Source organism: Nerophis lumbriciformis, linkage group LG05 (assembly GCF_033978685.3).
Source record: "Nerophis lumbriciformis linkage group LG05, RoL_Nlum_v2.1, whole genome shotgun sequence".
NCBI lineage: Eukaryota > Metazoa > Chordata > Actinopteri > Syngnathiformes > Syngnathidae > Nerophis > Nerophis lumbriciformis.
The window spans coordinates 17,582,278-17,609,137 of NC_084552.2; the positions used below are offsets into that span (position 1 = coordinate 17,582,278).

General features: G+C 39.2%; 1 protein-coding gene across 3 annotated transcripts; it reads right to left on the reverse strand.

Annotated features, from left to right (window-relative positions):
- Nucleotides 1-5,359: 5,359 nt before the first annotated feature.
- Nucleotides 5,360-26,860, reverse strand: LOC133605791 (phospholipid scramblase 2-like). 3 transcript variants are annotated; one of them, XM_061959092.2, is made up of 9 exons: nucleotides 26,294-26,670; nucleotides 24,133-24,196; nucleotides 18,946-19,070; nucleotides 17,885-18,210; nucleotides 15,442-15,484; nucleotides 15,155-15,375; nucleotides 10,299-10,460; nucleotides 10,071-10,232; nucleotides 5,360-6,049 (listed from the first exon to the last, which is right to left on the reverse strand). In XM_061959092.2, the coding sequence occupies exons 3-9, from the start codon at nucleotides 19,031-19,033 to the stop codon at nucleotides 5,990-5,992; spliced, it is 1,062 nt and encodes a 353-aa protein (XP_061815076.2). In that variant the 5' UTR covers nucleotides 19,034-19,070; nucleotides 24,133-24,196; nucleotides 26,294-26,670; the 3' UTR covers nucleotides 5,360-5,989. The 3 variants fall into 3 exon arrangements, with proteins under 3 accessions (XP_061815076.2, XP_061815078.2, XP_061815077.2); XM_061959094.2 differs by lacking the exons at nucleotides 18,946-19,070; nucleotides 26,294-26,670 and adding an exon at nucleotides 26,817-26,860; XM_061959093.2 differs by lacking the exon at nucleotides 18,946-19,070 and having other exon boundaries at nucleotides 26,294-26,663.

The window sequence follows — 26,860 nt, forward strand, 5'->3', positions numbered from 1 at the left end:
AAATCTGCTGGGTCAAAAGTTTACATACAGCAATGTTAATATTTGCTTACATGTCCCTTGGCAAGTTTCACTGCAATAAGGCGCTTTTGGTAGCCATCCACAAGCTTCTGGTTGAATTTTTGACCACTCCTCTTGACAAAATTGGTGCAGTTCAGCTAAATAAGTTGGTTTTCTGACATTGACTTGTTTCTTCAGCATTGTCCACACGTTTAAGTCAGGACTTTAGGAAGGCCATTCTAAAACCTTAATTCTAGCCTGATTTAGCCATTCCTTTACCACTTTTGACGTGTGTTTGGAGTCATTTTCCTGTTGGTACACCCAACCGCGCCCAAGACCCAACCTCCGAGCTGATGATTTTTGTTGTTGTCCTGAAAAATTTGGAGGTAATCCTTCTTTTTCATTGTCCCTGTGGAGGGAAAGTGCAGTCAGCGCTGCCTGTAGGAGGAAAAGTCACCGCCGCTGTCCATGGTTACTGAGGACGAGCACCAGCATGTGCTGACGACGAGACACAGCTGGCAGATGATTAGATTTCACAGGTGGTACGTGTTAATCTAATCATCTGTTGTCTTTAACAGTAAGCGGCCGGGAGCGGGGAAGGAGAGAGGATTGGGAGTGACTGCAAAGTCATGACATGCTGGAAAGCATTTTGGAAAGATCTTGTGAAAAAAACATTAACATTTTGTTAAACCTGCACGCTTGGCTCTTGTGCCGTGTCTACAGTGGAGCTGCTAGTCCCATTTAAAGCACCAGTTCCATTGGCAGCAAAACAGGCCCAGAGCATAATACTACCACCACCATGCTTGACGGTAGACATGGTGCTCCTGGGATTAAAGGCCTCACCTTTTCTCCTCCAAACATATTGTGGCCAAACAGCTCAATTTTTGTTTCATCTGACATCAGATGAACAAATATAAGGCCTTCTGGAGGAAAGTTCTGTAATGTAATGTGCTCCAAACAGTGGGAAGCGACATGTGTTGATGAGTTTTTATTGTTTTACAAATGCTTTTAGTTTTTAGCTCGATGCCTTCATGATGGTTTGTATGTTGTATGTATTTTATGTATTTGTACCTTGTTTTACTGTTGTACCTCGTTTTCACTGTTGTACCTTGTTTTTACTGTTGTACCTCGTTTTCACTGTTGTACCTTGTTTTTACTGTTGTACCTCGTTTTTACTGTTGAACCTTGTTTTTAATGACTACTGCTGCAAACCAAATTGCCCCTCTGGGACAATAAAGATGTTCTAAGTCTAAGTCTAAGTCTAAACACTATCACAAAAAAATAAGAGTTGTAGAAATTATTGGAAACTCAAGACATTATGTTCTTTACAAGTGTATGTAAACTTTTGACCATGACTGTACATCGCCATTGTGGGGTAAATAAAGGTATTTTTACACGTGACGGAAAAAGTGTTGCAACAGCACCTGTGGCTGGTGAAAAGGTGGCACTTACCACAGAAAATGCTCACAGTTGTGAACTCTCTGGACAAGATAGAAACTAAATGCAAAAAAACTAACAATAGTGGGACATTACAATATGATTTAACAGTGCAATATTAAATAAAATAGATAAATGTAACAGAGTACAACAGGCTCAGAGAGACTCGAATTCAGTGTTTAATGATTCCTTCCTGACTCGTCGACGAACGACGATTCGATGGGACTTATCGTTGACTTCGCAGTTCGTTCACTCAGTATCTGTGATTCGGTGAAAACTGATCTTGACAGATTGAGATGAACGATGAAAGGTTTGTGGGCGTGGAAGACGGGGAGCAGTCCTATAAGCATGTTTGTGTCAGAGCGTTCTAACTGACACCACCAAACTTCAGCGACAGTGGTGCGTTTGAGATCTTTGTAAATGACACAATGTACAAACCCCGTTTCCATATGAGTTGGGAAATTTTGTAAGATGTAAATATAGACGGAATACAATGATTTGCAAATCCTTTTCAACCCATATTCAATTGAATGCACTACAAAGACAAGATATTTGATGTTCAAACTCATAAACTTTTTTTTTTTTTTTTGCAAATAATAACTAACTTAGAATTTCATGGCTGCAACACGTGCCAAAGTAGTTGGGAAAGGGCATGTTCACCACTGTGTTACATGGCCTTTCCTTTTAACAACACTCAGTAAACGTTTGGGAACTGAGGAGACACATTTTTAAGCTTCTCAAGTGGAATTCTTTCCCATTCTTGCTTGATGTACAGCTTAAGTTGTTCAACAGTCCGGGGGTCTCCGTTGTGGTATTTTAGGCTTCATAATGCGCCACACATTTTAATGGGAGACAGGTCTGGACTACAGGCAGGCTAGTCTAGTACCTGCACTCTTTTACTATGAAGCCACGTTGATGTAACACGTGGCTTGGCATTGTCTTGCTGAAATAAGCAGGGGCGTCCATGGTAACGTCGCTTGTATGGCAACATATGTTGCTCCAAAACCTGTATGTACCTTTCAGCATTAATGGCACCTTCACAGATGTGTAAGTTACCCATGTCTTGGGCACTAATACACCCCCATACCATCACAGATGCTGGCTTTTCAACTTTGCACCTATAACAATCCGGATGGTTCTTTTCCTCTTTGGTCCGGAGGACACGACTTCCACAGTTTCCAAAAACAATTTGAAATGTGGACTCGTCAGACCACAGAACACTTTGCCACTTTGTATTAGTCCATCTTAGATGAGCTCAGGCCCGGCGAAGTCGACGGCGTTTCTGGGTGTTGTTGATAAACGGTTTTCACCTTGCATAGGAGAGTTTTAACTTGCAATTACAGATGTAGCAACCAACTGTAGTTACTGACAGTGGGTTTCTGAAGTGTTCCTGAGCCCATGTGGTGATATCCTTTACACACTGATGTCGCTTGTTGATGCAGTACAGCCTGAGGGATCGAAGGTCACGGACTTAGCTGCTTACATGCAGTGATTTCTCCAGATTCTCTGAACCCTTTGATGATATTACAGACCGTAGATGGTGAAATCCCTCAATTCCTTGCAATAGCTGGTTGAGAAAGGTTTTTCTTAAACTGTTCAACAATTTGCTCACGCATTTGTTGACAAAGTGGTGACCCTCGCTCCATCCTTGTTTGTGAATGACTGAGCATTTCTTGGAATCTACTGCCAATCATGGCACCCACCTGTTCCCAATTTGCCTGTTCACCTGTGGTATGTTACAAACAAGTGTTTGATGAGCATTCCTCAACTTTATCAGTATTTATTGCCACCTTTCCCAACTTCTTTGTCACGTGTTGCTGGCATCAAATTCTAAAGTTAATGATTATTTGCAAAAAAAAAAATGTTTATCAGTTTGAACATCAAATATGTTGTCTTTGTAGCATATTCAACTGAATATGGGTTGAAAATGATTTGCAAATCATTGTATTCCGTTTATATTTACATCTAACACAATTTCCCAACTCATATGGAAACGGGGTTTGTACATTTAGTATATGTTTATCCATCCGTCCATTTTCTACCGCTTGTCCCCTTTACAGTGTTTTCAACCTTTTTTGAGCCAAGGCACATTTTTTTCATTGAAAAAAATCTAGAGGCACACCACCAGCAGAAAACATAAAAAAATTAAACTCAGCAGCCGATATTGACGGTAAAAAGTCGTTCTCGCAATTGTTGGATATAAATTCAAACCATAACCAACCATGCATCACTATAGCTCGTCTCAGAGTAGGAGGACTGTCATGACCTGTCACATCACGCTGTGACTTATTTTGAGTTTTTTGGTGTTTTCCTTTGTGTAGCGTTTTAGTTCTTATCTTGCGCTCCTATTTTCTTGTTGATTGTCATGTCATGTACGGATGTACTTTGCGGACGCCGTCTGCTGCTCCCACACTTTGTCTTTGCTGTCGTCCAGCATTCTGTTTTTGTTTACTTTGCAGCCAGTTCAGTTTTAGTTTCGTTTTGCATAGTCATCCCTAAGCTTCAATGCCTTTTCTTAGCGGCACTCGCCTTTTGTTTATTTTTGGTTTAAGCATTAGATACCTTTTTACCTGCACACTGCCTCCCGCTGTCGCCTGCATAATTGTGATCACGACAAACCATGTTCCGGACATCCACAAAGCAATTATCTACCTGCTGCCACCTACTGATATGGAAGAGTATTACACGGTTACTCTGCCACGCTCTAGACAGCACCGACACTCAACAACGGCACAATATTTGCGGATCATAATATATAATTACTGGTTTGCAAAAAATATTTTTTACCGTATTAGGTGAAATTACATAATCTCCCACAGCACACCAGACAATATCTCACGGTACACTAGTGTGCACAGTGGTTGAAAAACACTGTATGGGGAGCCTATCTCAGCTGCACTCGGGCGGAAGGCGGGATACATCCTGGACAAGTAGCCAACTCATCGCAGGGCCATATGTTTAATTACGTTAATTAAATCAATTTTGTTTTGTCGTAGGAATCGGAATAGTCACATCCTTCATGGTTGACTGTAACCATGGGTTTTGATCCATGCCTTGTGTAAATATTTTCATTGTTTAATCTATATATTTTTAAAATATTTAACACAATGTTTTTAATTTCCTGTCACTACATTGTAGGAATGTTGATAGTTTTCTTCTTTTTGTAATGTTCACATGTTTAATATTCATAAGGTGAATTTAAGTTGCATTGTAAGACTAGTGTATTTTTGATCAATTTCAGGTTTTTTTTTCAGAAGAAACAATAAAAGCTTGTAATTAATTACAAGCTTTTATTGTCATTGTACACCAATACAACATTGAACTGAACGAATAACCGCAAGTCAACTTTAGCTTCTTGATTTTACAATGTTTCGTGTAGTTTTACTTTTTTGGTGCTTTTAAAATACCATCCATTCCCATGCTTTTATCATTGTTTTTTCCTAAATCTAACCTTGTTTGCATGTATGTTCTTCACAAGCAGATCATAGTTTGTTTGTTAGTATCTTCAAACGCCTCTTTTTCAAAACTAACAGATGGCGAAAATACAAGGTGATGTTGATAATAGTCTTCACAACAATAATAATGCAAACTATATTTGTATGTGTATCTAATTTTTCCTAATTTAGTGATTTTTTACTACAACTGCACACCATGCACATTTGTGCATTAGTACACATCATGAATACTTCTACTGCTATGTAGCGTAAAATGAACTGAAGTCATTTCGGATATATTTTCCATTCCTCCATTCATTTTCTGACAAGCAGGGGTAGCGGTCTAGAGGAAGCCCCGACTTCCTGGTGTCTGACCACCTCCTTCAATTCTACCAAGGGGAACTGATCATTCCCAGACCTACGGAGCATGTCTGGCATCCTGACGAGATGAGTAATAGTCCACCACAGCTGATAGTAAATACATACTTATTGACGTTTTATTAATCATTTCCCACATTACAAAATTATTTTATTACCTTATTTAAAGCTATTCTTTAAGGATTTTATTTTACATTCTGTCTCTTTGTTACAATACAACTAGCATTCAAATTCTGGACAGTTCATATCTTTGTCAGGGGGTAAACTTACAAAATCCGAAGGGGCTCGATTTTCCCGACTGTATACACAAAGTAGGGCATACAACTTCATAATGTCCACGAAAGTTGAATACGGCTTTATTCTATTGCTTACTTTCCACTTTGCTTTAATTGCATTAGAAAGTTATACAAGAGTATAAAAATATGAAAGTAGAAAGAACCCAAAGTGCAGTATAGTGGAGTGTCATTGAAAGGTAGCATACATACATACATACATACATATGGCTTGTTTTGATCTTCTAAAAATGTAAGCGTTACAAAATAATATATAATAATGTTATTAATAACAAGTAAATAATAACAATAATAAAGCACATAAATGGTAGGCCAGTATGTTTTTAGAGGTACTGTGTTTGGCTTCTGTCATTAGGGCAACTAGTAAAAACTAATTGATGAATATAAATGACATTTACAAAGTCACTATCAAATTCATAAATCACTGCTGTTGGCTTTTCCCCCATGGTTTTAGGAAAAGACAGTGCTGCGCTGGTTGGCCTCGCCCACCTTCTCGAAGAACATGAAATCCTGCACAAAAAAACAACACAAAAATACACCATTTAGGTATTTCCAATGCAATTAGCAACAACACAAATTAATTCTCATAAGATTGTGACTTTGTATCAATGACACAACATATTTTTCCTGGAAATCAATACAACTTCATACCCTTAAGTAGGGATGTAGCGGTAAACAGGATAATGATAAACCGAGGTAAAATACCAGACGGTTAATAATACCATTGAAATTTTTAATTATCGAAAAAACGTCATTTTAGGCAACACTGCTTACTTCCTGGAAACGGAGTCGCCACATGCACATCAGCGCTGTTTGGCTCGAGAAAACATAGCACAAAGCAACTACACGGACTTTGCTCCAGGAGATTTTCCCTCGGAGTAAACGGAGCCAAACACTTCGTTTCACTTTATTTCCCTCGCTTCACTACTGTGGAGTCTCGGCGTGCGTTCAAGAGCGCAATGCCGTTTTTAGATGGAGACAGGTGTGGACAATATTGGAGACAGACGCATTTGTCTCACACTAAAAGTATACAGCAAAGGAGAATAACTATTTGATGTTGCTTTTGTTTTCTCAATACAGCGTCCTGCAGGGACAGAGTTAATGAGGTGAGAAAACATGCAACTTGTTTAAAGTTTTTCATTTGTTTACTGGAATGCTCACATCTCCTTTATTTAACTGCAAACTGTATCAGTATTCAAATAACATCAATACTAGCTAACATGTTTTAGTCATTTCATCGAACTGTAAAGATTGTAATGATGGCGTCACGTTCACACCCCAACACTGTTTTACCTAACATAATGAATAATTGTAAATATTATTTTATTAGAAAATTCTTACATTTGTTTTCATTCTTTATCTCTTATATCCATAAGGTGCCATCTTTAATGTATGTTATTATTTTGTTTCTGCTATATTACTACACACTTGTGTTGCTTTCATGTGCACATTCAATTTCTACTTGAGGTCCATGAAACAGTGTTCTCATCCGCAATAATGTTTCTTTTACAAAGGAAATCATTTTGAATGTGTTGGATTTTTTTTAAATAAAACTTGGTCAAAAGATTTAAGTAGCTTTTGACAATTTTGAGCACATTTAAAAATACCGCGATAATAATGATAACGTGAAAATTTTGGTCACAATAACCGTGATAAGAAATGTTCATACATTTTTCTCTTATAAGATAACTTTGTCCTTGAGAGATTCCTACTTACAAAAAAAACTAAACTATTTTTGTCAGATTACTTTATGCTCATACGACGATTATTTATGTATTATCATTAATACAGTGGTAATTGTTTTTTGTACGATTTCTATTCTTTTGGGGGAAAAAAGATTATTTTGACAATTATTCAAGTTAGATTTCAAGCTCTTTTGTTGTACGATCTTTCTTACTTATGAAAAAAATGTTCATCAGTTTTGACATCACTCTCATTCTTGCTTGTCTGAAAAGAAATATTAATTTTGTATTGCCAGTTTAGAACTTTTCTTGTAAAATATGACTTAATGTAAAATTACTTTTTTTTCAAAGTTTGTCCTAGTATGATATCAAGCTCTCTTCTTGTACAATACCATTTTCTTAAAAAAATATATATATATATATAAATATACATATACATATATATATATATATATATATATATATATATATATATATATTTCTATATATATAAATATATATATATATATATATATATAGAAATATATATATATATATAGAAATATATAAATAAATATATATATATAAATAAATATATATATAAAAATATATATATATAAATAAATAAATAAATAAATATATATATATAAATAAATAAATACATAAATACATAAATATATAAATATATATATATATATATATATATATATATATATATATACACCGTATTTATCGGACTATAAGTCGCAGTTTTTTTCATAGTTTGGCCAGGGGTGCGACTTATACTCAGAGCGACTTATGTGTGAAATTATTAACACATTACCGTAAAATATCAAATAATACTATTTAGCTCATTCACGTAAGAGACTAGACGTATAAGATTTCATCGGATTTAGCGAGTGACAGATTGTTTAGTAAACGAAACGTATAGCATGTTCTATATCAGTGGTTCTTCACCTTGTTGGAGGGATCGAACCCCACCAGTTTCATATGCGCATTCACCGAACCCTTCTTTAGTGAAAAATAAAATGTTTTTTTTTTCAAATTCAAGATAAAGTTATATGTTTTCGGTAACACTTTAGTATGGGGAACATATTCTAAGTAACAAAGACTTAATTTATAGTTATTTGGACACTAGGGGAACATATTGTAAGTAATAAAAACTTAATTTAGAGTTATTTGGTTAGGGTCAGGGTTAGAGGGTTAGGGTTATAATAAGGCCATGCCGAATAAGGCATTAATAAGTACTTAATAATGACTAGTTAAGAGCCAATATGTTACTAATTTACATATTAATAAGCAACTAATTAATGGTGAATATGTTCCCCGTACTAAAGTGTTTTTTATTGGTGCATAAAATGAACCGTGCATGAACATCACCTTGTTCAAACAACAAAACCAACACAGTACATAAACTCACAACAAACTATACACCTGCAAACCAGTCAGCTGTTGCCGTATCCGTAATACGCCGATAGGGAGAAGTTTGTATTCACACGATGAGTCGGGTGTGTTTTGACCTCCGCCGAACCCCTGAGGCCGACTCACCAAACCCCTAGGGTTCGATCGAACCCAAGTTAAGAACCACTGTTCTATATGTTATAGTTATTTGAATGACTCTTACCATAATATGTTACGTTAACATACCAGGCACTTTCTCAGTTGGTTATTTATGCGTCATATAACGTACACTTATTCAGCCTGTTGTTCAGTATTCTTTATTTATTTTAAATTGCCTTTCAAATGTATATTCTTGGTGTTGGGTTTTATCAAATACATTTCCCCAAAAAATGCGACTTATACTCCAGTGCGACTTATATATGTTTTTTTTCCTTCTTTAGTATGCATTTTCGGCCGGTGCGACTTATACTCCGAAAAATGCGGTATATATTTAAAAAATATATATATAAGTCCGAGTCCATGGTTCTCGCCCGGAAAAGGGTGGAGTGCCATCTCCGGGTTGGGGAGGAGATCTTGCCCTAAGTGGAGGAGTTCAAGTACCTCGGAGTCTTGTTCACGAGTGAGGGAAGAGTGGATCGTGAGATCGACAGGCGGATCGGTGCGGCGTCTTCAGTAATGCGGACGCTGTATCGATCCGTTGTGGTGAAGAAGGAGCTGAGCCGGAAGGCAAAGCTCTCAATTTACCGGTCGATCTACGTTCCCATCCTCACCTATGGTCATGAGCTTTGGGTTATGACCGAAAGGACAAGATCACGGGTACAAGCGGCCGAAATGAGTTTCCTCCGCCGGGTGGCGGGGCTCTCCCTTAGAGATAGGGTGAGAAGCTCTGTCATCCGGGGAGAGCTCAAAGTAAAGCCGCTGCTCCTCCACATCGAGAGGAGCCAGATGAGGTGGTTCGGGTATCTAGTCAGGATGCCACCCGAGCGCCTCCCTAGGGAGTTGTTTAGGGCACGTCCGACCGGTAGGAGGCCACGAGGAAGACCCAGGGCACGTTGGGAAGACTATGTCTCCCGGCTGGCCTGGGAACGCCTCGGGATCCCCCGGGAGGAGCTGGACGAAGTGGCTGGGGAGAGGGAAGTCTGGGCTTCCCTGCTTAGGCTGCTGCCCCCGCGACCCGACCTCGGATAAGCGGAAGAAGATGGATGGATGGATGGATATATATATATATATATATATATATATATACATATACATATATATATATATATATATATATATATACATATATATATATATATATATATATATATATATATATATTTAATAGATATGAAAAGTTAAAAAAATTGTGTGTAAATGTTTAAAAAATAAAAAAAAATCAGATGTATTTTTTGTGTAAAATATGGCTTTAGACGGCCTTTTTGTCATTTCAATGAAAATAGTTAAGAATTGAAAAGGGGAGTACGTACAATTAGAAAACATGCACCAAGGAGGACAGCTTTCATCTTGACGTCCATGTCCAGAGGAAACTGGATGCCAAAGTTGTCTGTGTCAGTGAAGACTTCCTTCAAAAGTCCACTCCACTGCTTGCTTATGCGACCGATGGGTTGGCTGCCATTTTTGCTCTTCAGCTAAAAAAAACAGAATGCACTTGTCATGCTGACCGTCTTGAGCTGACATCGCTGGATTACCCTTACCTCAAAATTGACGTCCCCGCAGCAGTTGCAGGCGAAGCAAGGACCCTCCAGCTTCATCAGGGTCTCCTTGGTGGCATCCTGAATGGAAAAGCGTGGCAGGAAAGGGTGCCAGTCCTGTTTGACGTAGCCCACCGTGGTGCCTGGAGGGGCCTGGACCTCCAACTGTGGGGGATGACGATCAGTCACATATAGAACCACACTTACAAACACTAAAGCTAACTACTGTTTAAAAGTGACTTTTTACACCTTGGACTTGTTGCTAGCCAAGCACAAAAAACACTCTCCAACAATGTTTTTAATCATAGGGCGAGAGCTCGCTAGAGTTGGTTTTCATTGAGGGCCGCATCGCAGTTATGGCTGCCATCAGAGGGCCGCTTGTAACAGCGAATAATGTATGAATTTGCCTCTGGATTTCATTATTATTTATATAAATTGTTTTAAGTAGACTGTCGATTTTACAGTAAAAACTTTACATCTACAAAGTTTTACTGTAAAATATAGTGGTTTTTTTATTTTTTTTATTTTACGGAAAATATAAAAACAGTAACATTGTTTGTTTGTTTTTGTTTGCATATTCTCCGCGTGACTGCGTGGGTTCCTCCGGGTACTCCGGCTTCCTCCCACCTCCAAAGACATGCACCTGGGGATAGGTTGATTGGCAACACTAAATAGGCCCTAGTGTTTGAATGTGAGTGGAATGTTGTCGGTCTATCTGTGTTGGCCCTGTGACGAGATGGCGACTTGTCCAGGGTGTACCCCGCCTTACGCCCGAATGCAGCTGAGATAGGCTCCAGCACCCCCCGCGACCCCGAAAGGGACAAGCGGTAGGAAATGGATGGATGGATGGATGTTTTGGTTTTTGTTTTTTACGGAAAAGCTGAGTGGTGTTCTGTTATTGGACTTTTGTGCTCGTCACAGATTGTCAATAACAAACACCATGTTCAAACATAAGGGTGTCCATATGTGCACTTGGCACCAGGACACCCTAGGCCGCAGTTCCATGATCGACTTTGTAGTTGTGTCATCGGATTTGCGGTCTCATGTTTTGGACACTCGGGTGAAGAGAGGGGCGGAGCTTTCAACCGATCACCACCTGGTGGTGAGTTGGCTGCGATGGTGGGGGAGGATGCCGGACAGACCTGGCAGGCCCAAACGCATTGTGAGGGTTTGCTGGGAACGCCTGGCAGAGTCTCCTGTCAGAGAGAGTTTCAATTCCGACCTCCGGAAGAACTTTGAACATGTCACGAGGGAGGTGCTGGACATTGAGTCCGAGTGGACGATGTTCCGTACCTCTGTTGTCGAGGCGGCCGATTGGAGCTGTGGCCGCAAGGTAGTTGGTGCCTGTCGTGGCGGTAATCCTAGAACCCGTTGGTGGACGCCGGCGGTGAGGGATGCCGTCAGGCTGAAGAAGGAGTCCTATCGGGTTATTTTGGCTCATGGGACTCTTGAGGCAGCAGACAGGTACCGACAGGCCAAGCGGTGTGCGGCTTCAGCGGTCGCGGAGGCAAAAACTCGGACATGGGAGGAGTTCGGGGAGGCCATGGAAAAAGACTTCCGGACGGCTTCGAAGCAATTCTGGACCACCATCCGCCGCCTCAGGAAGGGGAAGCAGTGCAGTGTCAACACCGTGTATGGTGGGGATGGTGCTCTGCTGACCTCGACTGCGGATGTTGTGGATCGGTGGAGGGAATACTTCGAAGACCTCCTCAATCCTACCAGCACGTCTTCCTATGAGGAAGCAGGGCCTGGGGAATCTGTGGTGGGCTCTCCTATTTCTGGGGCTGAGGTTGCCGAGGTTGTTAAAAAGCTCCTCGGTGGCAAGGCCCCGGGGGTGGTTGAGATCCGCCCGGAGTTCCTTAAGGCTCTGGATGTTGTGGGGCTGTCTTGGTTGACAAGACTCTGCAACATCGCGTGGACATCGGGGGCGGTACCTCTGGATTGGCAGACCGGGGTGGTGGTTCCTCTCTTTAAGAAGGGGAACCGGAGGGTGTGTTCCAACTATCGTGGGATCACACTCCTCAGCCTTCCCGGTAAGGTCTATTCAGGTGTACTGGAGAGGAGGCTACGCCGGATAGTCGAACCTCGGATTCAGGAGGAACAGTGTGGTTTTTGTCCTGGTCGTGGAACTGTGGACCAGCTCTATACTCTCGGCAGGGTCCTTGAGGGTGCATGGGAGTTTGCCCAACCAGTCTACATGTGCTTTGTGGACTTGGAGAAGGCATTCGACCGTGTACCCCGGGAAGTCCTGTGGGGAGTGCTCAGAGAGTATGGGGTAACGGACTGTCTTATTGTGGCAGTTCGCTCCCTGTATAATCAGTGCCAGAGCTTGGTCCGCATTGCCGGCAGTAAGTCGGACACGTTTCCAGTGAGGGTTGGACTCCGCCAAGGCTGCCCTTTGTCACTGATTCTGTTCATAACCTTTATGGACAGAATTTCTAGACGCAGTCAGGGCGTTGAGGGGATCTGGTTTGGTGGCTGCAGGATTAGGTCTCTGCTATTTGCAGATGATGTGGTCCTGATGGCTTCCTCTGGTCAAGATCTTCAGCTCTTGCTGGATCGGTTCGCAGCAGAGTGTGAAGCGACTGGGATGGGAATCAGCACCTCCAAGTCCGAGTCCATGGTTCTCTCCCGGAAAAGGGTGGAGTGCCATCTCCGGGTTGGGGAGGAGATCTTGCCCCAAGTGGAGGAGTTCAAGTACCTCGGAGTCTTGTTCACGAGTGAGGGAAGAGTGGATCGTGAGATCGACAGGCGGATCGGTGCGGCGTCTTCAGTAATGCGGACGCTGTATCGATCCGTTGTGGTGAAGAAGGAGCTGAGCCGGAAGGCAAAGCTCTCGATTTACCGGTCGATCTACGTTCCCATCCTCACCTATGGTCATGAGCTTTGGGTCATGACCGAAAAGACAAGATCACGGGTACAAGCGGCCGAAATGAGTTTCCTCCTCCGAGTGGCGGGGCTCTCCCTTAGAGATAGGGTGAGAAGCTCTGTCATTCGGGGGGAGCTCAAAGTAAAGCCGCTGCTCCTCCACATCGAGAGGAGCCAGATGAGGTGGTTCGGGCATCTGGTCAGGATGCCACCCGAACGCCTCCCTAGGAAGGTGTTTCGAGCACGTCCGACCGGTAGGAGGCCACGGGGAAGACCCAGGACACGCTGGGAAGACTATCTCTCCCGGCTGGCCTGGGAACGCCTCGGGATCCCCCGGGAGGACCTGGACGAAGTGGCTGGGGAGAGGGAAGTCTGGGCTTCCCTGCTTAAGCTGCTGCCCCCGCGACCCGACCTCGGATAAGCGGAAGAAGATGGATGGATGGATGGACGGAAAAGCTGGTAGCTTAGTTGCCAGAATTTTACTGTAAATTTACATTGGTTTTTACAACATTATATTGTTAATGGAAAAACAGTACAAGGTTTTTTTTTATTCTGGCAACTTAGCTGTCAGTTTTTCCACCGTAAAAACAAATGTACCGTCTTTTCATTTACAGTAATACACCGTTAAAAACAACAACCATAGATTTTATAATCAAAAACTGGCAGCTCAGTCAACAGAATTTTAACGCAAAAAACAGTAGTCATTTTTTTTAATTTACAGTAATATGCTGTAAAGAACAACGTAAATGTATTGTAATTTTTACTAATTTGATGGGTAGCTTGCTGTAAAGTAAAGTATTTTTTTTATTTTTTATTTAGACAAAAACATGTTTGGAAAGTATGATAATATACTGTCATATTTGTTGCAATATTGGATACTATTAAAGTTTAAAAGACATTTTTTCTGTCAAAATGAAAAAAATCAATTACATTTAGTGAGAAAATATGAAGTACTTTATTGAAACATTTCCTTTCCAGGTTTTTGCGGGCCAGATAAAATGATTTTGCGGGCCAGATCTGGGCCCCGGGCGTTGAGATTGACACCTGTGCCCTCGAAGGATGCCAAAAATATCTGTTTCTCAGCTGTGGTTCATATGGAGTTGCAATGCACTTTTTCACCAAGCGTGGCAGTAATGACAAGATCAAACAAGCAGAAGAAGTCTGCAGCTAAAGTCATAGTTAGTTATAATTTTTGTGCTTAAAATAAATAAAGTGGTGAAGCTGTATTTTCATTTGGTCTTTGATTGAATTCACAGTTTATTTAAGAAACATATGTGTATTATTATCATTAATATTTATTATTGATTTAGTTAGGTCTCACGGTGGCACAGTGGTTAGTGGTTGTGTGTATGAGTGTGAATGTTGTCTATCTGTGTTGGCCCTGCGATGAGAAGGCGACTTGTCCAGGGTGTACCCCGCCTTCCGCCCGAGTGCAGCTGGGATTGGGGTCCAGTGGAAAATGGATGGATGGATGGATTAATTTAGTTAGAATTTATTTATTTTAGCCATTCGTGAGTGAATTTATTTTCCATCAGTTTTCATGAGTCACTTATTTTTCCGTATATTTGATTAGTATTTAGTTTTGTAATCAGCCTGACCTAAGCCTTGATGATAATCTTTGGTTGTATATGCTATGACAAGGTTTATTTGGTTTAACTATAAGTAGGTTAGATATAATCATTGAATATGATTTAAATCAAGAGTACGATTGATATTTGAGTGCTCCCCGGGTCCCTTTGTAGTGGAAAAGTTGGACCGCAATTTGGCGACAGGAAACTTGGGTTCTCATTTGGACAGGGAAAATTTGGGGTGCTCATTTGGTGACAGAAAGCTTAGCCGATTGAACAAACTTGGAGACAGAAAATGTGGGTCACTCCTTTTGCAACATCAAAAGTGTCACACTGATCAAGGAAAGCTAACCATTAACATGAGATTGACATTACCACACATAATCATCGGCACTCGAGCCGTCATCAGGAAGACTAGCCTACCTCTTGTAGGCAGCACGGGCACCAGCAGGACACGCATCGAAAGGGCCGCACCAGGCGGATGACCTCACGGTCTGAGTTATCTTTGATCTTCATGTCAAAACTTCGTAGCGAACCGCAGCAGTTTCTGGTACAGCAGTCGTTCTTCTCCTTGGCTTTGTAGATCTTTTGGCCCAAGCTGTTCTTTATCTCATACTGGTTGTTTGTCTCGAAGCCAATGAAAGCTGACAACAGAAAAAAAAAGTGTCACATAAAGTACATTTTGTAAATAATATACGAACAGGAAATACCTTCGAGGAGTTCCACTTTCTGGTGGATGAGAATTTGGTCAATCTAAAAGTACAAACAATGATTTTAGTACATTTTGGTAGTTAGCTGTCTAGTTAATGATGCATCTACGTAGCACCTCATAAAGTTGCTATCTTAGCTTCTATGTTAAGGACTACGGAAAAAACCTCTTGCTCAAAGGTCAGAAAGCAGCAAAAACAGGTTAGACCACTTTGTCTCATTGGTTAATAATGAATAAAAGAAAAGTTAGATTATTACAGTTAATACATAATAGTATTTTAATGTGACAATATATCCCAAATGTACAGGTAAAAGCCAGTAAATTAGAATATTTTGAAAAACTTGATTTATTTCAGTAATTACATTCAAAAGGTGTAACTTGTACATTATATTTATTCATTGCACACAGACTGATGCATTCAAATGTTTATTTCATTTAATTTTGATGATTTGAAGTGGCAACAAATGAAAATCCAAAATTCCATGTGTCACAAAATTAGAATATTACTTAAGGCTAATACAAAAAAGGGATTTTTAGAAATGTTGGCCAACTGAAAAGTATGAAAATGAAAAATATGAGCATGTACAATACTCAATACTTGGTTGGAGCTCCTTTTGCCTCAATTACTGCGTTAATGCGGCGTGGCATGGAGTCGATGAGTTTCTGGCACTGCTCAGGTGTTATGAGAGCCCAGGTTGCTCTGATAGTGGCCTTCAACTCTTCTGCGTTTTTGGGTCTGGCATTCTGCATCTTCCTTTTCACAATACCCCACAGATTTTCTATGGGGCTAAGGTCAGGGGAGTTGGCAGGCCAATTTAGAACAGAAATACCATGGTCCGTAAACCAGGCACGGGTAGATTTTGCGCTGTGTGCAGGCGCCAAGTCCTGTTGGAACTTGAAATCTCCATCTCCATAGAGCAGGTCAGCAGCAGGAAGCATGAAGTGCTCTAAAACTTGCTGGTAGACGGCTGCGTTGACCCTGGATCTCAGGAAACAGAGTGGACCGACACCAGCAGATGACATGGCACCCCAAACCATCATTGATGGTTTGGGTTGGTTTGGTTTGCATTTCCTTTGGAAATCGAGGTCCCAGAGTCTGGAGGAAGACAGGAGAGGCACAGGATCCACGTTGCCTGAAGTCTAGTGTAAAGTTTCCACCATCAGTGATGGTTTGGGGTGCCATGTCATCTGCTGGTGTCGGTCCACTCTGTTTCCTGAGATCCAGGGTCAACGCAGCCGTCTACCAGCAAGTTTTAGAGCACTTCATGCTTCCTGCTGCTGACCTGCTCTATGGAGATGGAGATTTCAAGTTCCAACAGGACTTGGCGCCTGCACACAGCGCAAAATCTACCCGTGCCTGGTTTACGGACCATGGTATTTCTGTTCTAAATTGGCCCGCCAACTCCCCTGACCTTAGCCCCATAGAAAATCTGTGGGGTATTGTGAAAAGGAAGATGCAGAATGCCAGACCCAAAAACGCAGAAGAGTTGAAGGCCACTATCAGAGCAACTTGGGCTCTCATAACACCTGAGCAGTGCCAGAAACTCATCGACTCCATGCCACGCCGCATTAACGCAGTAATTGAGGCAAAAGGAGCTCCAACCAAGTATTGAGTATTGTACATGCTCATATTTTTCATTTTCATACTTTTCAGTTGGCCAACATTTCTAAAAATCCCTTTTTTGTATTAGCCTTAAGTAATATTCTAATTTTGTGACACACGGAATTTTGGATTTTCATTTGTTGCCACTTCAAATCATCAAAATTAAATGAAATAAACATTTGAATGCATCAGTCTGTGTGCAATGAATAAATATAATGTACAAGTTACACCTTTTGAATGCAATTACTGAAATAAATCAAGTTTTTCAAAATATTCTAATTTACTGGCTTTTACCTGTATATAAATCCTTGAAAAGACTGATTATTACAGTTAGTACATAATAGTATTATTTTAATGTGACAATATCTCCCAAATGTATACACTAAAATATTATCAGTACTGTTTTTTTCCTTTATATTATACAGATTATATTAGAAAAGAGGGTTGATATTGAGCAATTATAGGCAAAAATCTGTGGAAAAGTGATGTTTTTTTCCCATGATTGTGATGACATCCTGCTTGATATTGTTGAGGTCTATTTTGTTGTCGATATACCTTCTTAGAAAACAGGCTTGATTTGGACTCAAAATGTGCGAAGTGTTGATTTGTATCTGAAATATTAATAATTTGGTGGAATAAGCATGTGTACATGATATCCTATGCTACATTCGATTATGAGTAGTAATATTCTATACGAGGAGATCTTTTTGTAGTTATATATGTTTTCATCAAACAAGTAAATAGTCGGATAACAATCATTCTAAGCACTGTTTGCAATGTTTTAGGTTATTAAAATAAACAATATCAATAAAAACCGATACAAATAATCCAAATATTTTACCTGTGTGAGGTATTCAAGTCCTGGCGGGACCCCAACAGCAACTACATTTGTGGCAGCATTAGGGACCATTTCCGCTGGGCCCACTGCCCCCTGGTGTGGGGAGCCGCCATACATGGGGGGTCCACCTGAGACCGCCCCTGCTTGGCCCATAGGTGCCGGTTGAAACGTGACAGGAGGATTTTGACCATGGTTGTAATCCATGTTAAAGCCTGGAGGTGGGGCTTGAGCGGGGTCTCCGTAGCCGCCCTGAAAAGCAGGGTATGGAGCCACCGACTGACCCTGGCCCCCGTGATAGGACATCGGGTAGGGCACCTGGTTTGGGTAGCCTTGCAAAAAGAACAAACACAGACGTCAGCAATGCCTGAACACACAAGCGCATCTTTATCGTCTTGAATCTAATAACATAACCAGATTAACATGTTTCAGATACCAACTCATTAACTGACTGGGCAGCCTGGTTCCCTGGAGGCCTGGAGGCCTGGAAGTCTGGTCCCAGGGTGGAGATGACAGATAAGGGGTCCAGCAGCCCTGGAACCGAACTAACTGACTCACTTGTCTAAAGAATCTAGCAAGGAACAGCGCTAACGTGGTGACAGAAAACTTGGCAAGTTTAACAATTGTTAACAATTTCAGAAGGGCTGGGCAATCCAACAAAAAAATGTATCCTGATTAATTATTTTTACATAATCTGATCTGGATAAATATCATGATTTTTATTCAGTTTTTAACGTGCCAGTTTTTAAAGCATCTAAAAACTAAAAGAATTACCAATTAGTTTAAAATGTTATTCAAATACTGACTTAATAACAAAGCAAATGAAAAAACCACATATACATATATATATATATATATATATATATATATATATATATATATATATATATATATATATATACACACACAGTATATACAAAACCCGTTTCCATATGAGTTGGGAAACTGTGCTAGATGTAAATATAAATGGAATACAATGATTTGCAAATCATTTTCAACCCATATTCAGTTGAATATGCTACAAAGACAAAATATTTGATGTTCAAACTGATAAACAATTTGCTCACCCATTTGTGGTCTGACGAGTCCACATTTCAAATTGTTTTTGGAAACTGTGGACGTTGTGTCCTCCGGACCAAAGAGGAAAAGAACCATCCGGATTGTTATAGGCGCAAAGTTGAAAAGCCAGCATCTGTGATGGTATGGGGGTGTATTAGTGCCCAAGACATGGGTAACTTACACATCTGTGAAGGCGCCATTAATGCTGAAAGGTACATACAGCTTTTGGAGCAACATATGTTGCCATACAAGCAACGTTACCATGGACGCCCCTGCTTATTTCAGCAAGACAATGCCAACCCACGTGTTACATCAACGTGGCTTCTTAGTAAAAGAGTGCAGGTACTAGACTGGCCTGCCTGTAGTCCAGACCTGTCTCCCATTGAAATAGTGTGGCGCATTATGAAGCCTAAAATACCACAACGGAGACCCCCGGACTGTTGAACAACTTAAGCTGTACATCAAGCAAAAATGGGAAAGAATTCCACCTGAGAAGCTAAAGAAATGTGTCTCCTCAGTTCCCAAACGTTTACTGAGTGTTGTTAAAAAGAAAAAGACCATGTAACATAGTGGTGAACATGCCCTTTCCCAACTACTTTGGCACGTGTTGCAGCCATGAAATTCTAAGTTAATTGTTATTTGCAAAAACATCAAATATCTTGTCTTTGTTCATTCAACTGAATATGGGTTGAAAAGGATTTTTTCAAATCATTGTATTCCGTTTATATTTACATCTAACACAATTTCCCAACTCATATGGAAAGGGGGTTTGTACATATATATATATATATACATATACACATACATATACATATACATATACATACATATATACCAGTGACGTGCAGTCACTGGAGGCCGGTGAGGCGGGGCCTCACCTGCCATCATGGAAAGAAAAAAAATGTAAAAAGAAAAAAAATTAATTAAATTGTTATATGTATCCAGTGATTATACTATAAAGTTATTTTCCATTTAATTTCACCAGTTTTAGATTATTTTTATTCAAAATCGCTGAATTTTTACATTTGCCGTTCAAATACTGAGAAGAGACAGTGCGGTGATCAGCAGCCAGTTGAGGCACGTCACTGCATTGTGCCTCACCATGGATTGCGCAATGACTCGGCTAACTGCTGGCCTGCTGTGCAGTGAGACCGTATTGCTATATGAATTATATTATACATTTCCATAGTTTAGTTAGCTGAGGTATATAATGTACAGTGTATTTTGTCAACAACTGTATGTGTGTAACATATTTCTTGTGCTGAGCAATCATAAAACTGCTGCGAAGATGCACTGGCTGAGGCTCGCAGTAATCCCGCCTCCTTGTGCCGGTTAATGCACCCCCGCCGTAGAACGCACCCCCCGACGGGAGTGCCACACCGACCAAAGCCCACACCCAAACCCCCCACGTGCAAAACCGAACCCACTCAAAAAAGTCACCCAACAAGAAGCCAAAAAGTGCAAAAACAACAATGCTCGCGTTGGAGGAGCCGCGAACGACCGCAGGGCCACAACATTAGGTACACCTGCAGACTGCAGCACGGATTTCATATTTCATTCATTCACAACTCCTCCAACACGAACATTATTGTTTTTGCACTTTTTGGCTTCTTATTAAATATCTTTTTTAAATAGATTCAATCTTGCACGTGGAAAGTTTAAGTGTGGGCTTTAGTTATAACACTCCCGTCAGGGGGTGCATTCTACGGCGGGGGTGCATCCAGCACAACCATAATAACGTTTTTTTTTATTAAATGTGCTTTTTTGTGTGCTACAGTTTGTATGTGTAAAGTTAAAGTTTAGTTAAAGTACCAATGATTGTCACACACACACTAGGTGTGGTGAAATTTGTCCTCTGCATTTGACCCATCCCTTGATCACCCCCTGGGAGGTGAGGGGAGCAGTGGGCAGCAGCGGCGCCGCGCCCGGGAATAATTTTTGGTGATTTAACCCCCAATTCCAACCCTTGATGCTGAGTGCCGAGCAGGGAAGAATGCTGCTATGAGCTTTTAAACATTACCCGTTAACTGCTGCCAATCAAATGGTGAATAAGATACTCTTTAGGGTTCATATGTTTGTAAATCTGACTGTGATGAAGTCAGTGCCTCACCAGTCATGAACCTCACCGCACGTCACTGATAAATACATACATATATATGTATATATACATATATACATACATATATATACATATGTATATACATATATATACATACATACATATATACATACATACATACATACACATATATACATACACATACATACATACATACACACAGAAGCGCCGAAAAGGGGGGGTAAAGGAGACGGATTCTAGGGGCTCATGATGGAGGGGGGCCCAGAGAGGCCCCTAATGATGATGAAATTATAATACAGAAAAAATAATGACACTGTGTTGGGGGCCCTGTAAAGATTCTTTTCATGGGGCCCAAAATCCCTAGCGGCGCCCCTGCATACACATACATACAGTACATACATACATACATATACACATATATATATATATATATATATATATATATATATATATATATATATATATATATATATATATATATATATATATATATATATATATATATATATATATATATATATATATACATACACACACACATACACGCTGTTAGGTCAGGAAAAAACACAGAGGCTATTTCGAGCCTGTTTCGCAGGTTTCTTTGCTCTTCCCCCTGAAGAGCAGAGAAACCTGCGAAACAGGTTGTAGGGATGAAATAGCCTCTGTGTTTTTTCCTGACCTAACGCAAATTCCGCTCTACCCCGGTATTGAGCACTGTATAACGGATAGCAGAAAGCTTGACTATATATATATATATATATATATATATATATATATATATATATATATATATATATATATATATATATATATATATATATATACAGTCGTGGTCAAAAGTTTACATACACTTGTGAAGGACATAATGTCATGGCTGTCTTGAGTTTCCAATAATTTCTACAACTCTTATTTTTTGGTGATACAGTGATTGGAGCTTATTTGTCACAAAAAACATTCATGAAATGTGGTTATTTTATGAATTTATTATGGGTCTACTGAAAATATGACCAAATCTGCTGGGTCAAAAGTATACTTACAGCAACATACATTATCAGTTTTGGTGATGTAGAAAAGTTACAATCAAATCAAATTAGCTTCATGGCATGGTCTCTTAACTTCGTGTGAGTGATTATGATTGACAACACCTGTTGACTTCCATTTAAATAGGGCTCATGTGATGCAGTCATTAGACTCGGTTACAAACGCGACAATGGGAATGTCAAAGGAACTCGGCACAGATCTGAAAAAACTAATCATTGACTTGAACAAGTCAGGAAAGTCATTTGGAGCCATTTCAAAGCAACTTAAGGTCCCAAGAGCAACTGTGCAGACAATTGTTCGTAAGTATAAAGTGCACTGCACAGTTTTGTCACTGCCACGATCATATATAGAAATATACATATACATATATATATATATATATATATATATATATATATATATATATATATATATATTTGGGTTGTACGGTATATCGGTACTAGTATAGTACCGCAATACTAATGAATCATATTCGGCACTATACCACCTCTAAAAAGTACCGGTCCACCCCCTTTTTTTAATTGGCATGACGTTGCGTCGTCACGTCATCAAATTGCTGGTTTTACGATCTGAGTAGCATGTTCGGCAGCGCACAGCCACGCGGAGTAGTTACAAGCAGACAATGTGTGTAGACAGAAAAAGGAGAATGGACGCATTTTGTCTTAAAAACTAAAGATATAGGTGAAGTTATAACACTGAAACGCCCTCAGAAAGAGGTACTTTAAGACATGGCTAGCTAGCTAGCGGCTAACGTCTAGCCGCAGTCTGCAGTGTTTTAGCTACTTCTAAATCATTAATCCTCGCCTCCATAGCAAACAAATAAAGTGTGTTTCTTACAAGTATCATCCCTGCAGGACGAGGAATAGCTAAACATTCTTCACTACACACCGTAGCTCATCGGCTTCACAATGTAAACAAATGCCATGGGTGGATCTACACCTGACATTCACTGTAATGATACCAAGTACAGGAGCGTATCTAGTCGATACTAATATGATTACATCAATATTTATTTTGCATCACAAAATCTTTTTTCGTTTTTAAAACATTTATATATGTTGATTAACTCAGGAAATACGTCCCTGGACACATGAGGACTTAAATTATGACCAATGTATGTATCCAGTAACTACCTGGTATCGGATCGATACCCAAATTTGTGGTGTCATCCAAAACTAATGTAAAGCATCCAAACAACAAAAGAATAAGTGATTATTAAATTTTAAGAGAAATGTAGATAGAACATGTTAAAACAGAAAATAAACACATATTAAAAGTAAATGAACAAGTAGATTAATAATAAATTTTCTACCACTTGTCCTTCATAATTTTGACAAAATAATAGAATGAGAAATGACACAATATGTTACTGCATACATCAGCAGCTAAATTAGAAGCCTTTGTTTGTTTACTTACTAATAAAAGAAAAGTTGTCTCATATGTTCACTATTTTATTTAAGGACAAAATTGCAATAAGAAACATATGTTTAATGTACCATAAGATTTTTTGTTAAAATAAAGCCAATAGTGCAATTTTTTGTGGTCCTCTTTATTTAGAAAAGTATCGCAAAGTATTGAAATACATTTTGGTATAAAAAATATATTGGTATCGGGACAACCCCTATATATATATATATATATATATATATATATATATATATATATATATATATATATATATATATATATATATATATATATATATAGTCACGGCTCGCTCCTGGCCGAGTGATGTGATTTATATATATATATATATATATATATATATATATATATATATAAATAAATAAATAAATAACCTTCTCATTTCTTCCAAGTGAAACATTTATTACAAGGGTAGTTTTTGGTGGAAATGCAGGGAGCCTTTTATTTACCAGGGTCAAGAGGAAACTTCCTGTAAGAAGTTTCTACAGAAGAAAGGGGCCTATGGACTATGCCTCCATGACTAATAGAGTTACTTTTTTAATGTTATCACTAACGTACAATCGCCCAGCCCTATTTTACGCACATAAAATGTTGACCCCATTTTGTTTACAGGTAAAAAGACCCAACAACATTTGTAATGGGCACTAACCAGACATAACAGGAGAGGACTAGTTGGCACTTCCTGCTTCAATCCAAATACTTCGATGGAAAATCTAAAAGAAAAACAAACAGTCATGTTGACACCGTCACTAGAATGAACGACAAGACAAAGGCCAACAAATATTCACTATTGCACAACTGAAACAAACAAATTCCTAGTTTGCAAGTCATTGACTGTCTTGATTAACGGAAATGTATGTTGTTTTTTTAATGTCCCACTTTTTGATCAGATTTTATTCACCAAGGTTTTCACAAAAAGATTTTAGAAAAGGAAACAATTCCTAATTAGTGATCTTCCAAAATTACAAAAAAAATACTCGACGAACTCATATTCCAAACTGCGGAGCTAGCATTGTGCGTCGGGATGGACAGGCTTCACAGAGCCCTGGCTGGATAAGGATGTGTCAAATGCTTCGATCTTCCTGGACGGCTTCTCGCTCTATACGCGTGGATTGGATATCGATCGAGAGCTAGTGGGTTGCCTAGGACGGAGTCGGCTCTCTTGGTTGCTTTGTTGGGTCTGTTCCTGTCTCAGGCCGCAGAGACCCCTGCGGTGTACGTGGGTGTTGAAATTGTGTTTTGTTTTGTTGTTTATCTATGCAAGGTGCAATCCTGTGTGCACAACTTGTGTTTCTTTGTTGCAGAGTTTTCTTTATTTAGAAAAAGCTCCGCCGAAGTGGCAGATGGTTACATCAGCTCTGTGATATTTTAATGTACCGGTATTGTATGTCCTTTGTGTTATTTGATGTTTCCATATTGTTTCCATGTGTTTTTTACCTTATTTTTTTGTGGATGTATTTGTATCTGCACTGCAATCACATAATTTACATTTTTATGAAACACTTTTTAAAGGCAAATGGAAAAAGATCTGCATGTTAAAATTAACTGAAAAATACATGGGGATTTGTTTTATAATAATAAAAAAAATAATGACATAAAAAAAAAAAAACATTATTTAAAATAACTGGAATATTTTTAGAAATGTTTTGATTGTTTCTTTGGATTCTTGGTCGTGGGTCATTAAATTAATGTTTCTTTGGAATCTTGGTCATGGGTCATTAAATTAATTATTCTAATTAAAGTAATACTATAAAAGTAGCACTAACAACCTAAACAAATGAATACAAATCATTTTAAACAATCTGAAAACTAATAAAATGTTCAAATAAATACAATTCCTGAATTAAAAGGTTTTGAGCCATAAAGTATGATTACCAAAGAGTGCGTGGTTTAAGCCAAGATAGGCTGGGTGTGGTTCTTTATTTCTCTCAACCTTCTCATTTTGGACCACCATGACAAACACAATTTAAAACATTTACGGTTACGACTACTGAACGGAAACACAGTTAAAACATTTACGGTAACGACTAATATACACAATTTTATAATAACAAAAAAATAATGACATAAATAATAAAAAATCATTATTTAAAATAACTGGAATATTTTTAAAGATATGTTTTGATTGTTTCTTTGGAATCTTGGTCATGGGTCATTAGATTAATTAATCTACTAAAGAAATACTATAAAAGTAGAACTAACAACCTAAATAAATGAATATAAATCATTTTAAAGAATCTAAAAACTAATACAATTTTAAAATAAATACAATTCCCGAATTAAAAGGTTTTGGGCCATAAAGTATGATTACCAAAGAGTGCGAGGTTTAAACCAAGATAGGCGGGGTGTGGTTCTTTATTGCTCTCATTTTGGACCACCATGACAAACACAATTAAAACATTTACAGTTACGACTATGGAACGGAAACACAGTTAAAACATTTACGGTAACGACTAATATACACAATTAAACCATTTACGGTTACAACATGAACGTAAACACAATTTAAAAAAAATATTTACGGTAACAACTCATATACACAATTAAAACATTTACGGTTACAACTAATGAACGTAAACACAGTTAAATCCTTTACGGTTAAAACTAATTAAGGTATACACAATTAAAAGATTTACGGTGACGACTAATATACACAATTAAAACATGTACGGTGACGACTAATAAACTTTCGACACACAAGGCTCAATTTCAACATGGAAGGGATGCTTCCTGACTTGTACCAAAAGATTGGACGCAAAAGCGTTTTATTTAAACCTTACGAACACACAAAGATTAAACCCTCCACTTACCCTGTGGTCTGTTTATTCCTTCCAAGGTCCACCAATGTGAATTAGAACCACAAAATGACGTTTTTTTCTTCCTATGTTGACACTTCCGAACCTGTTGGACGACTGTTGCTGGCAACGCCTTCTCCTCATAAGCCCCGCCCCCCTTGTGGCTCAAATGACCTCCTCAGTCGTCGTTTTTAACACACACATTAAAATACGTGATTACTTTTGCAAAGATCGGATGTGTTTGAATGGCTTTAAAAATGCTTCCGTTGGTGGGATTAGTTTTCTTCCACGTCGTAACGTCTTGGAGTGTTTAGGCCGAATACCGGAAGTGTCCAGTCAAGGAGACATTAGCCTCACAGCTGATTTATAATAACTGACTTAAAATGGCGACGCTGCAATCGAACTATCTCGATCAGCGGTTCTCAAAATTGTTTCACCAAGGACCACCTCAGAAAACACTCAACTCTCCAAGTACCACCATAACGACCAACATTAAAATACAGCGTAGTATGCCTAAGTATTAATTAAAAACTCTTACCATGACAGACACTGTAACCTGACACACAGTCTGAACAGTAACGC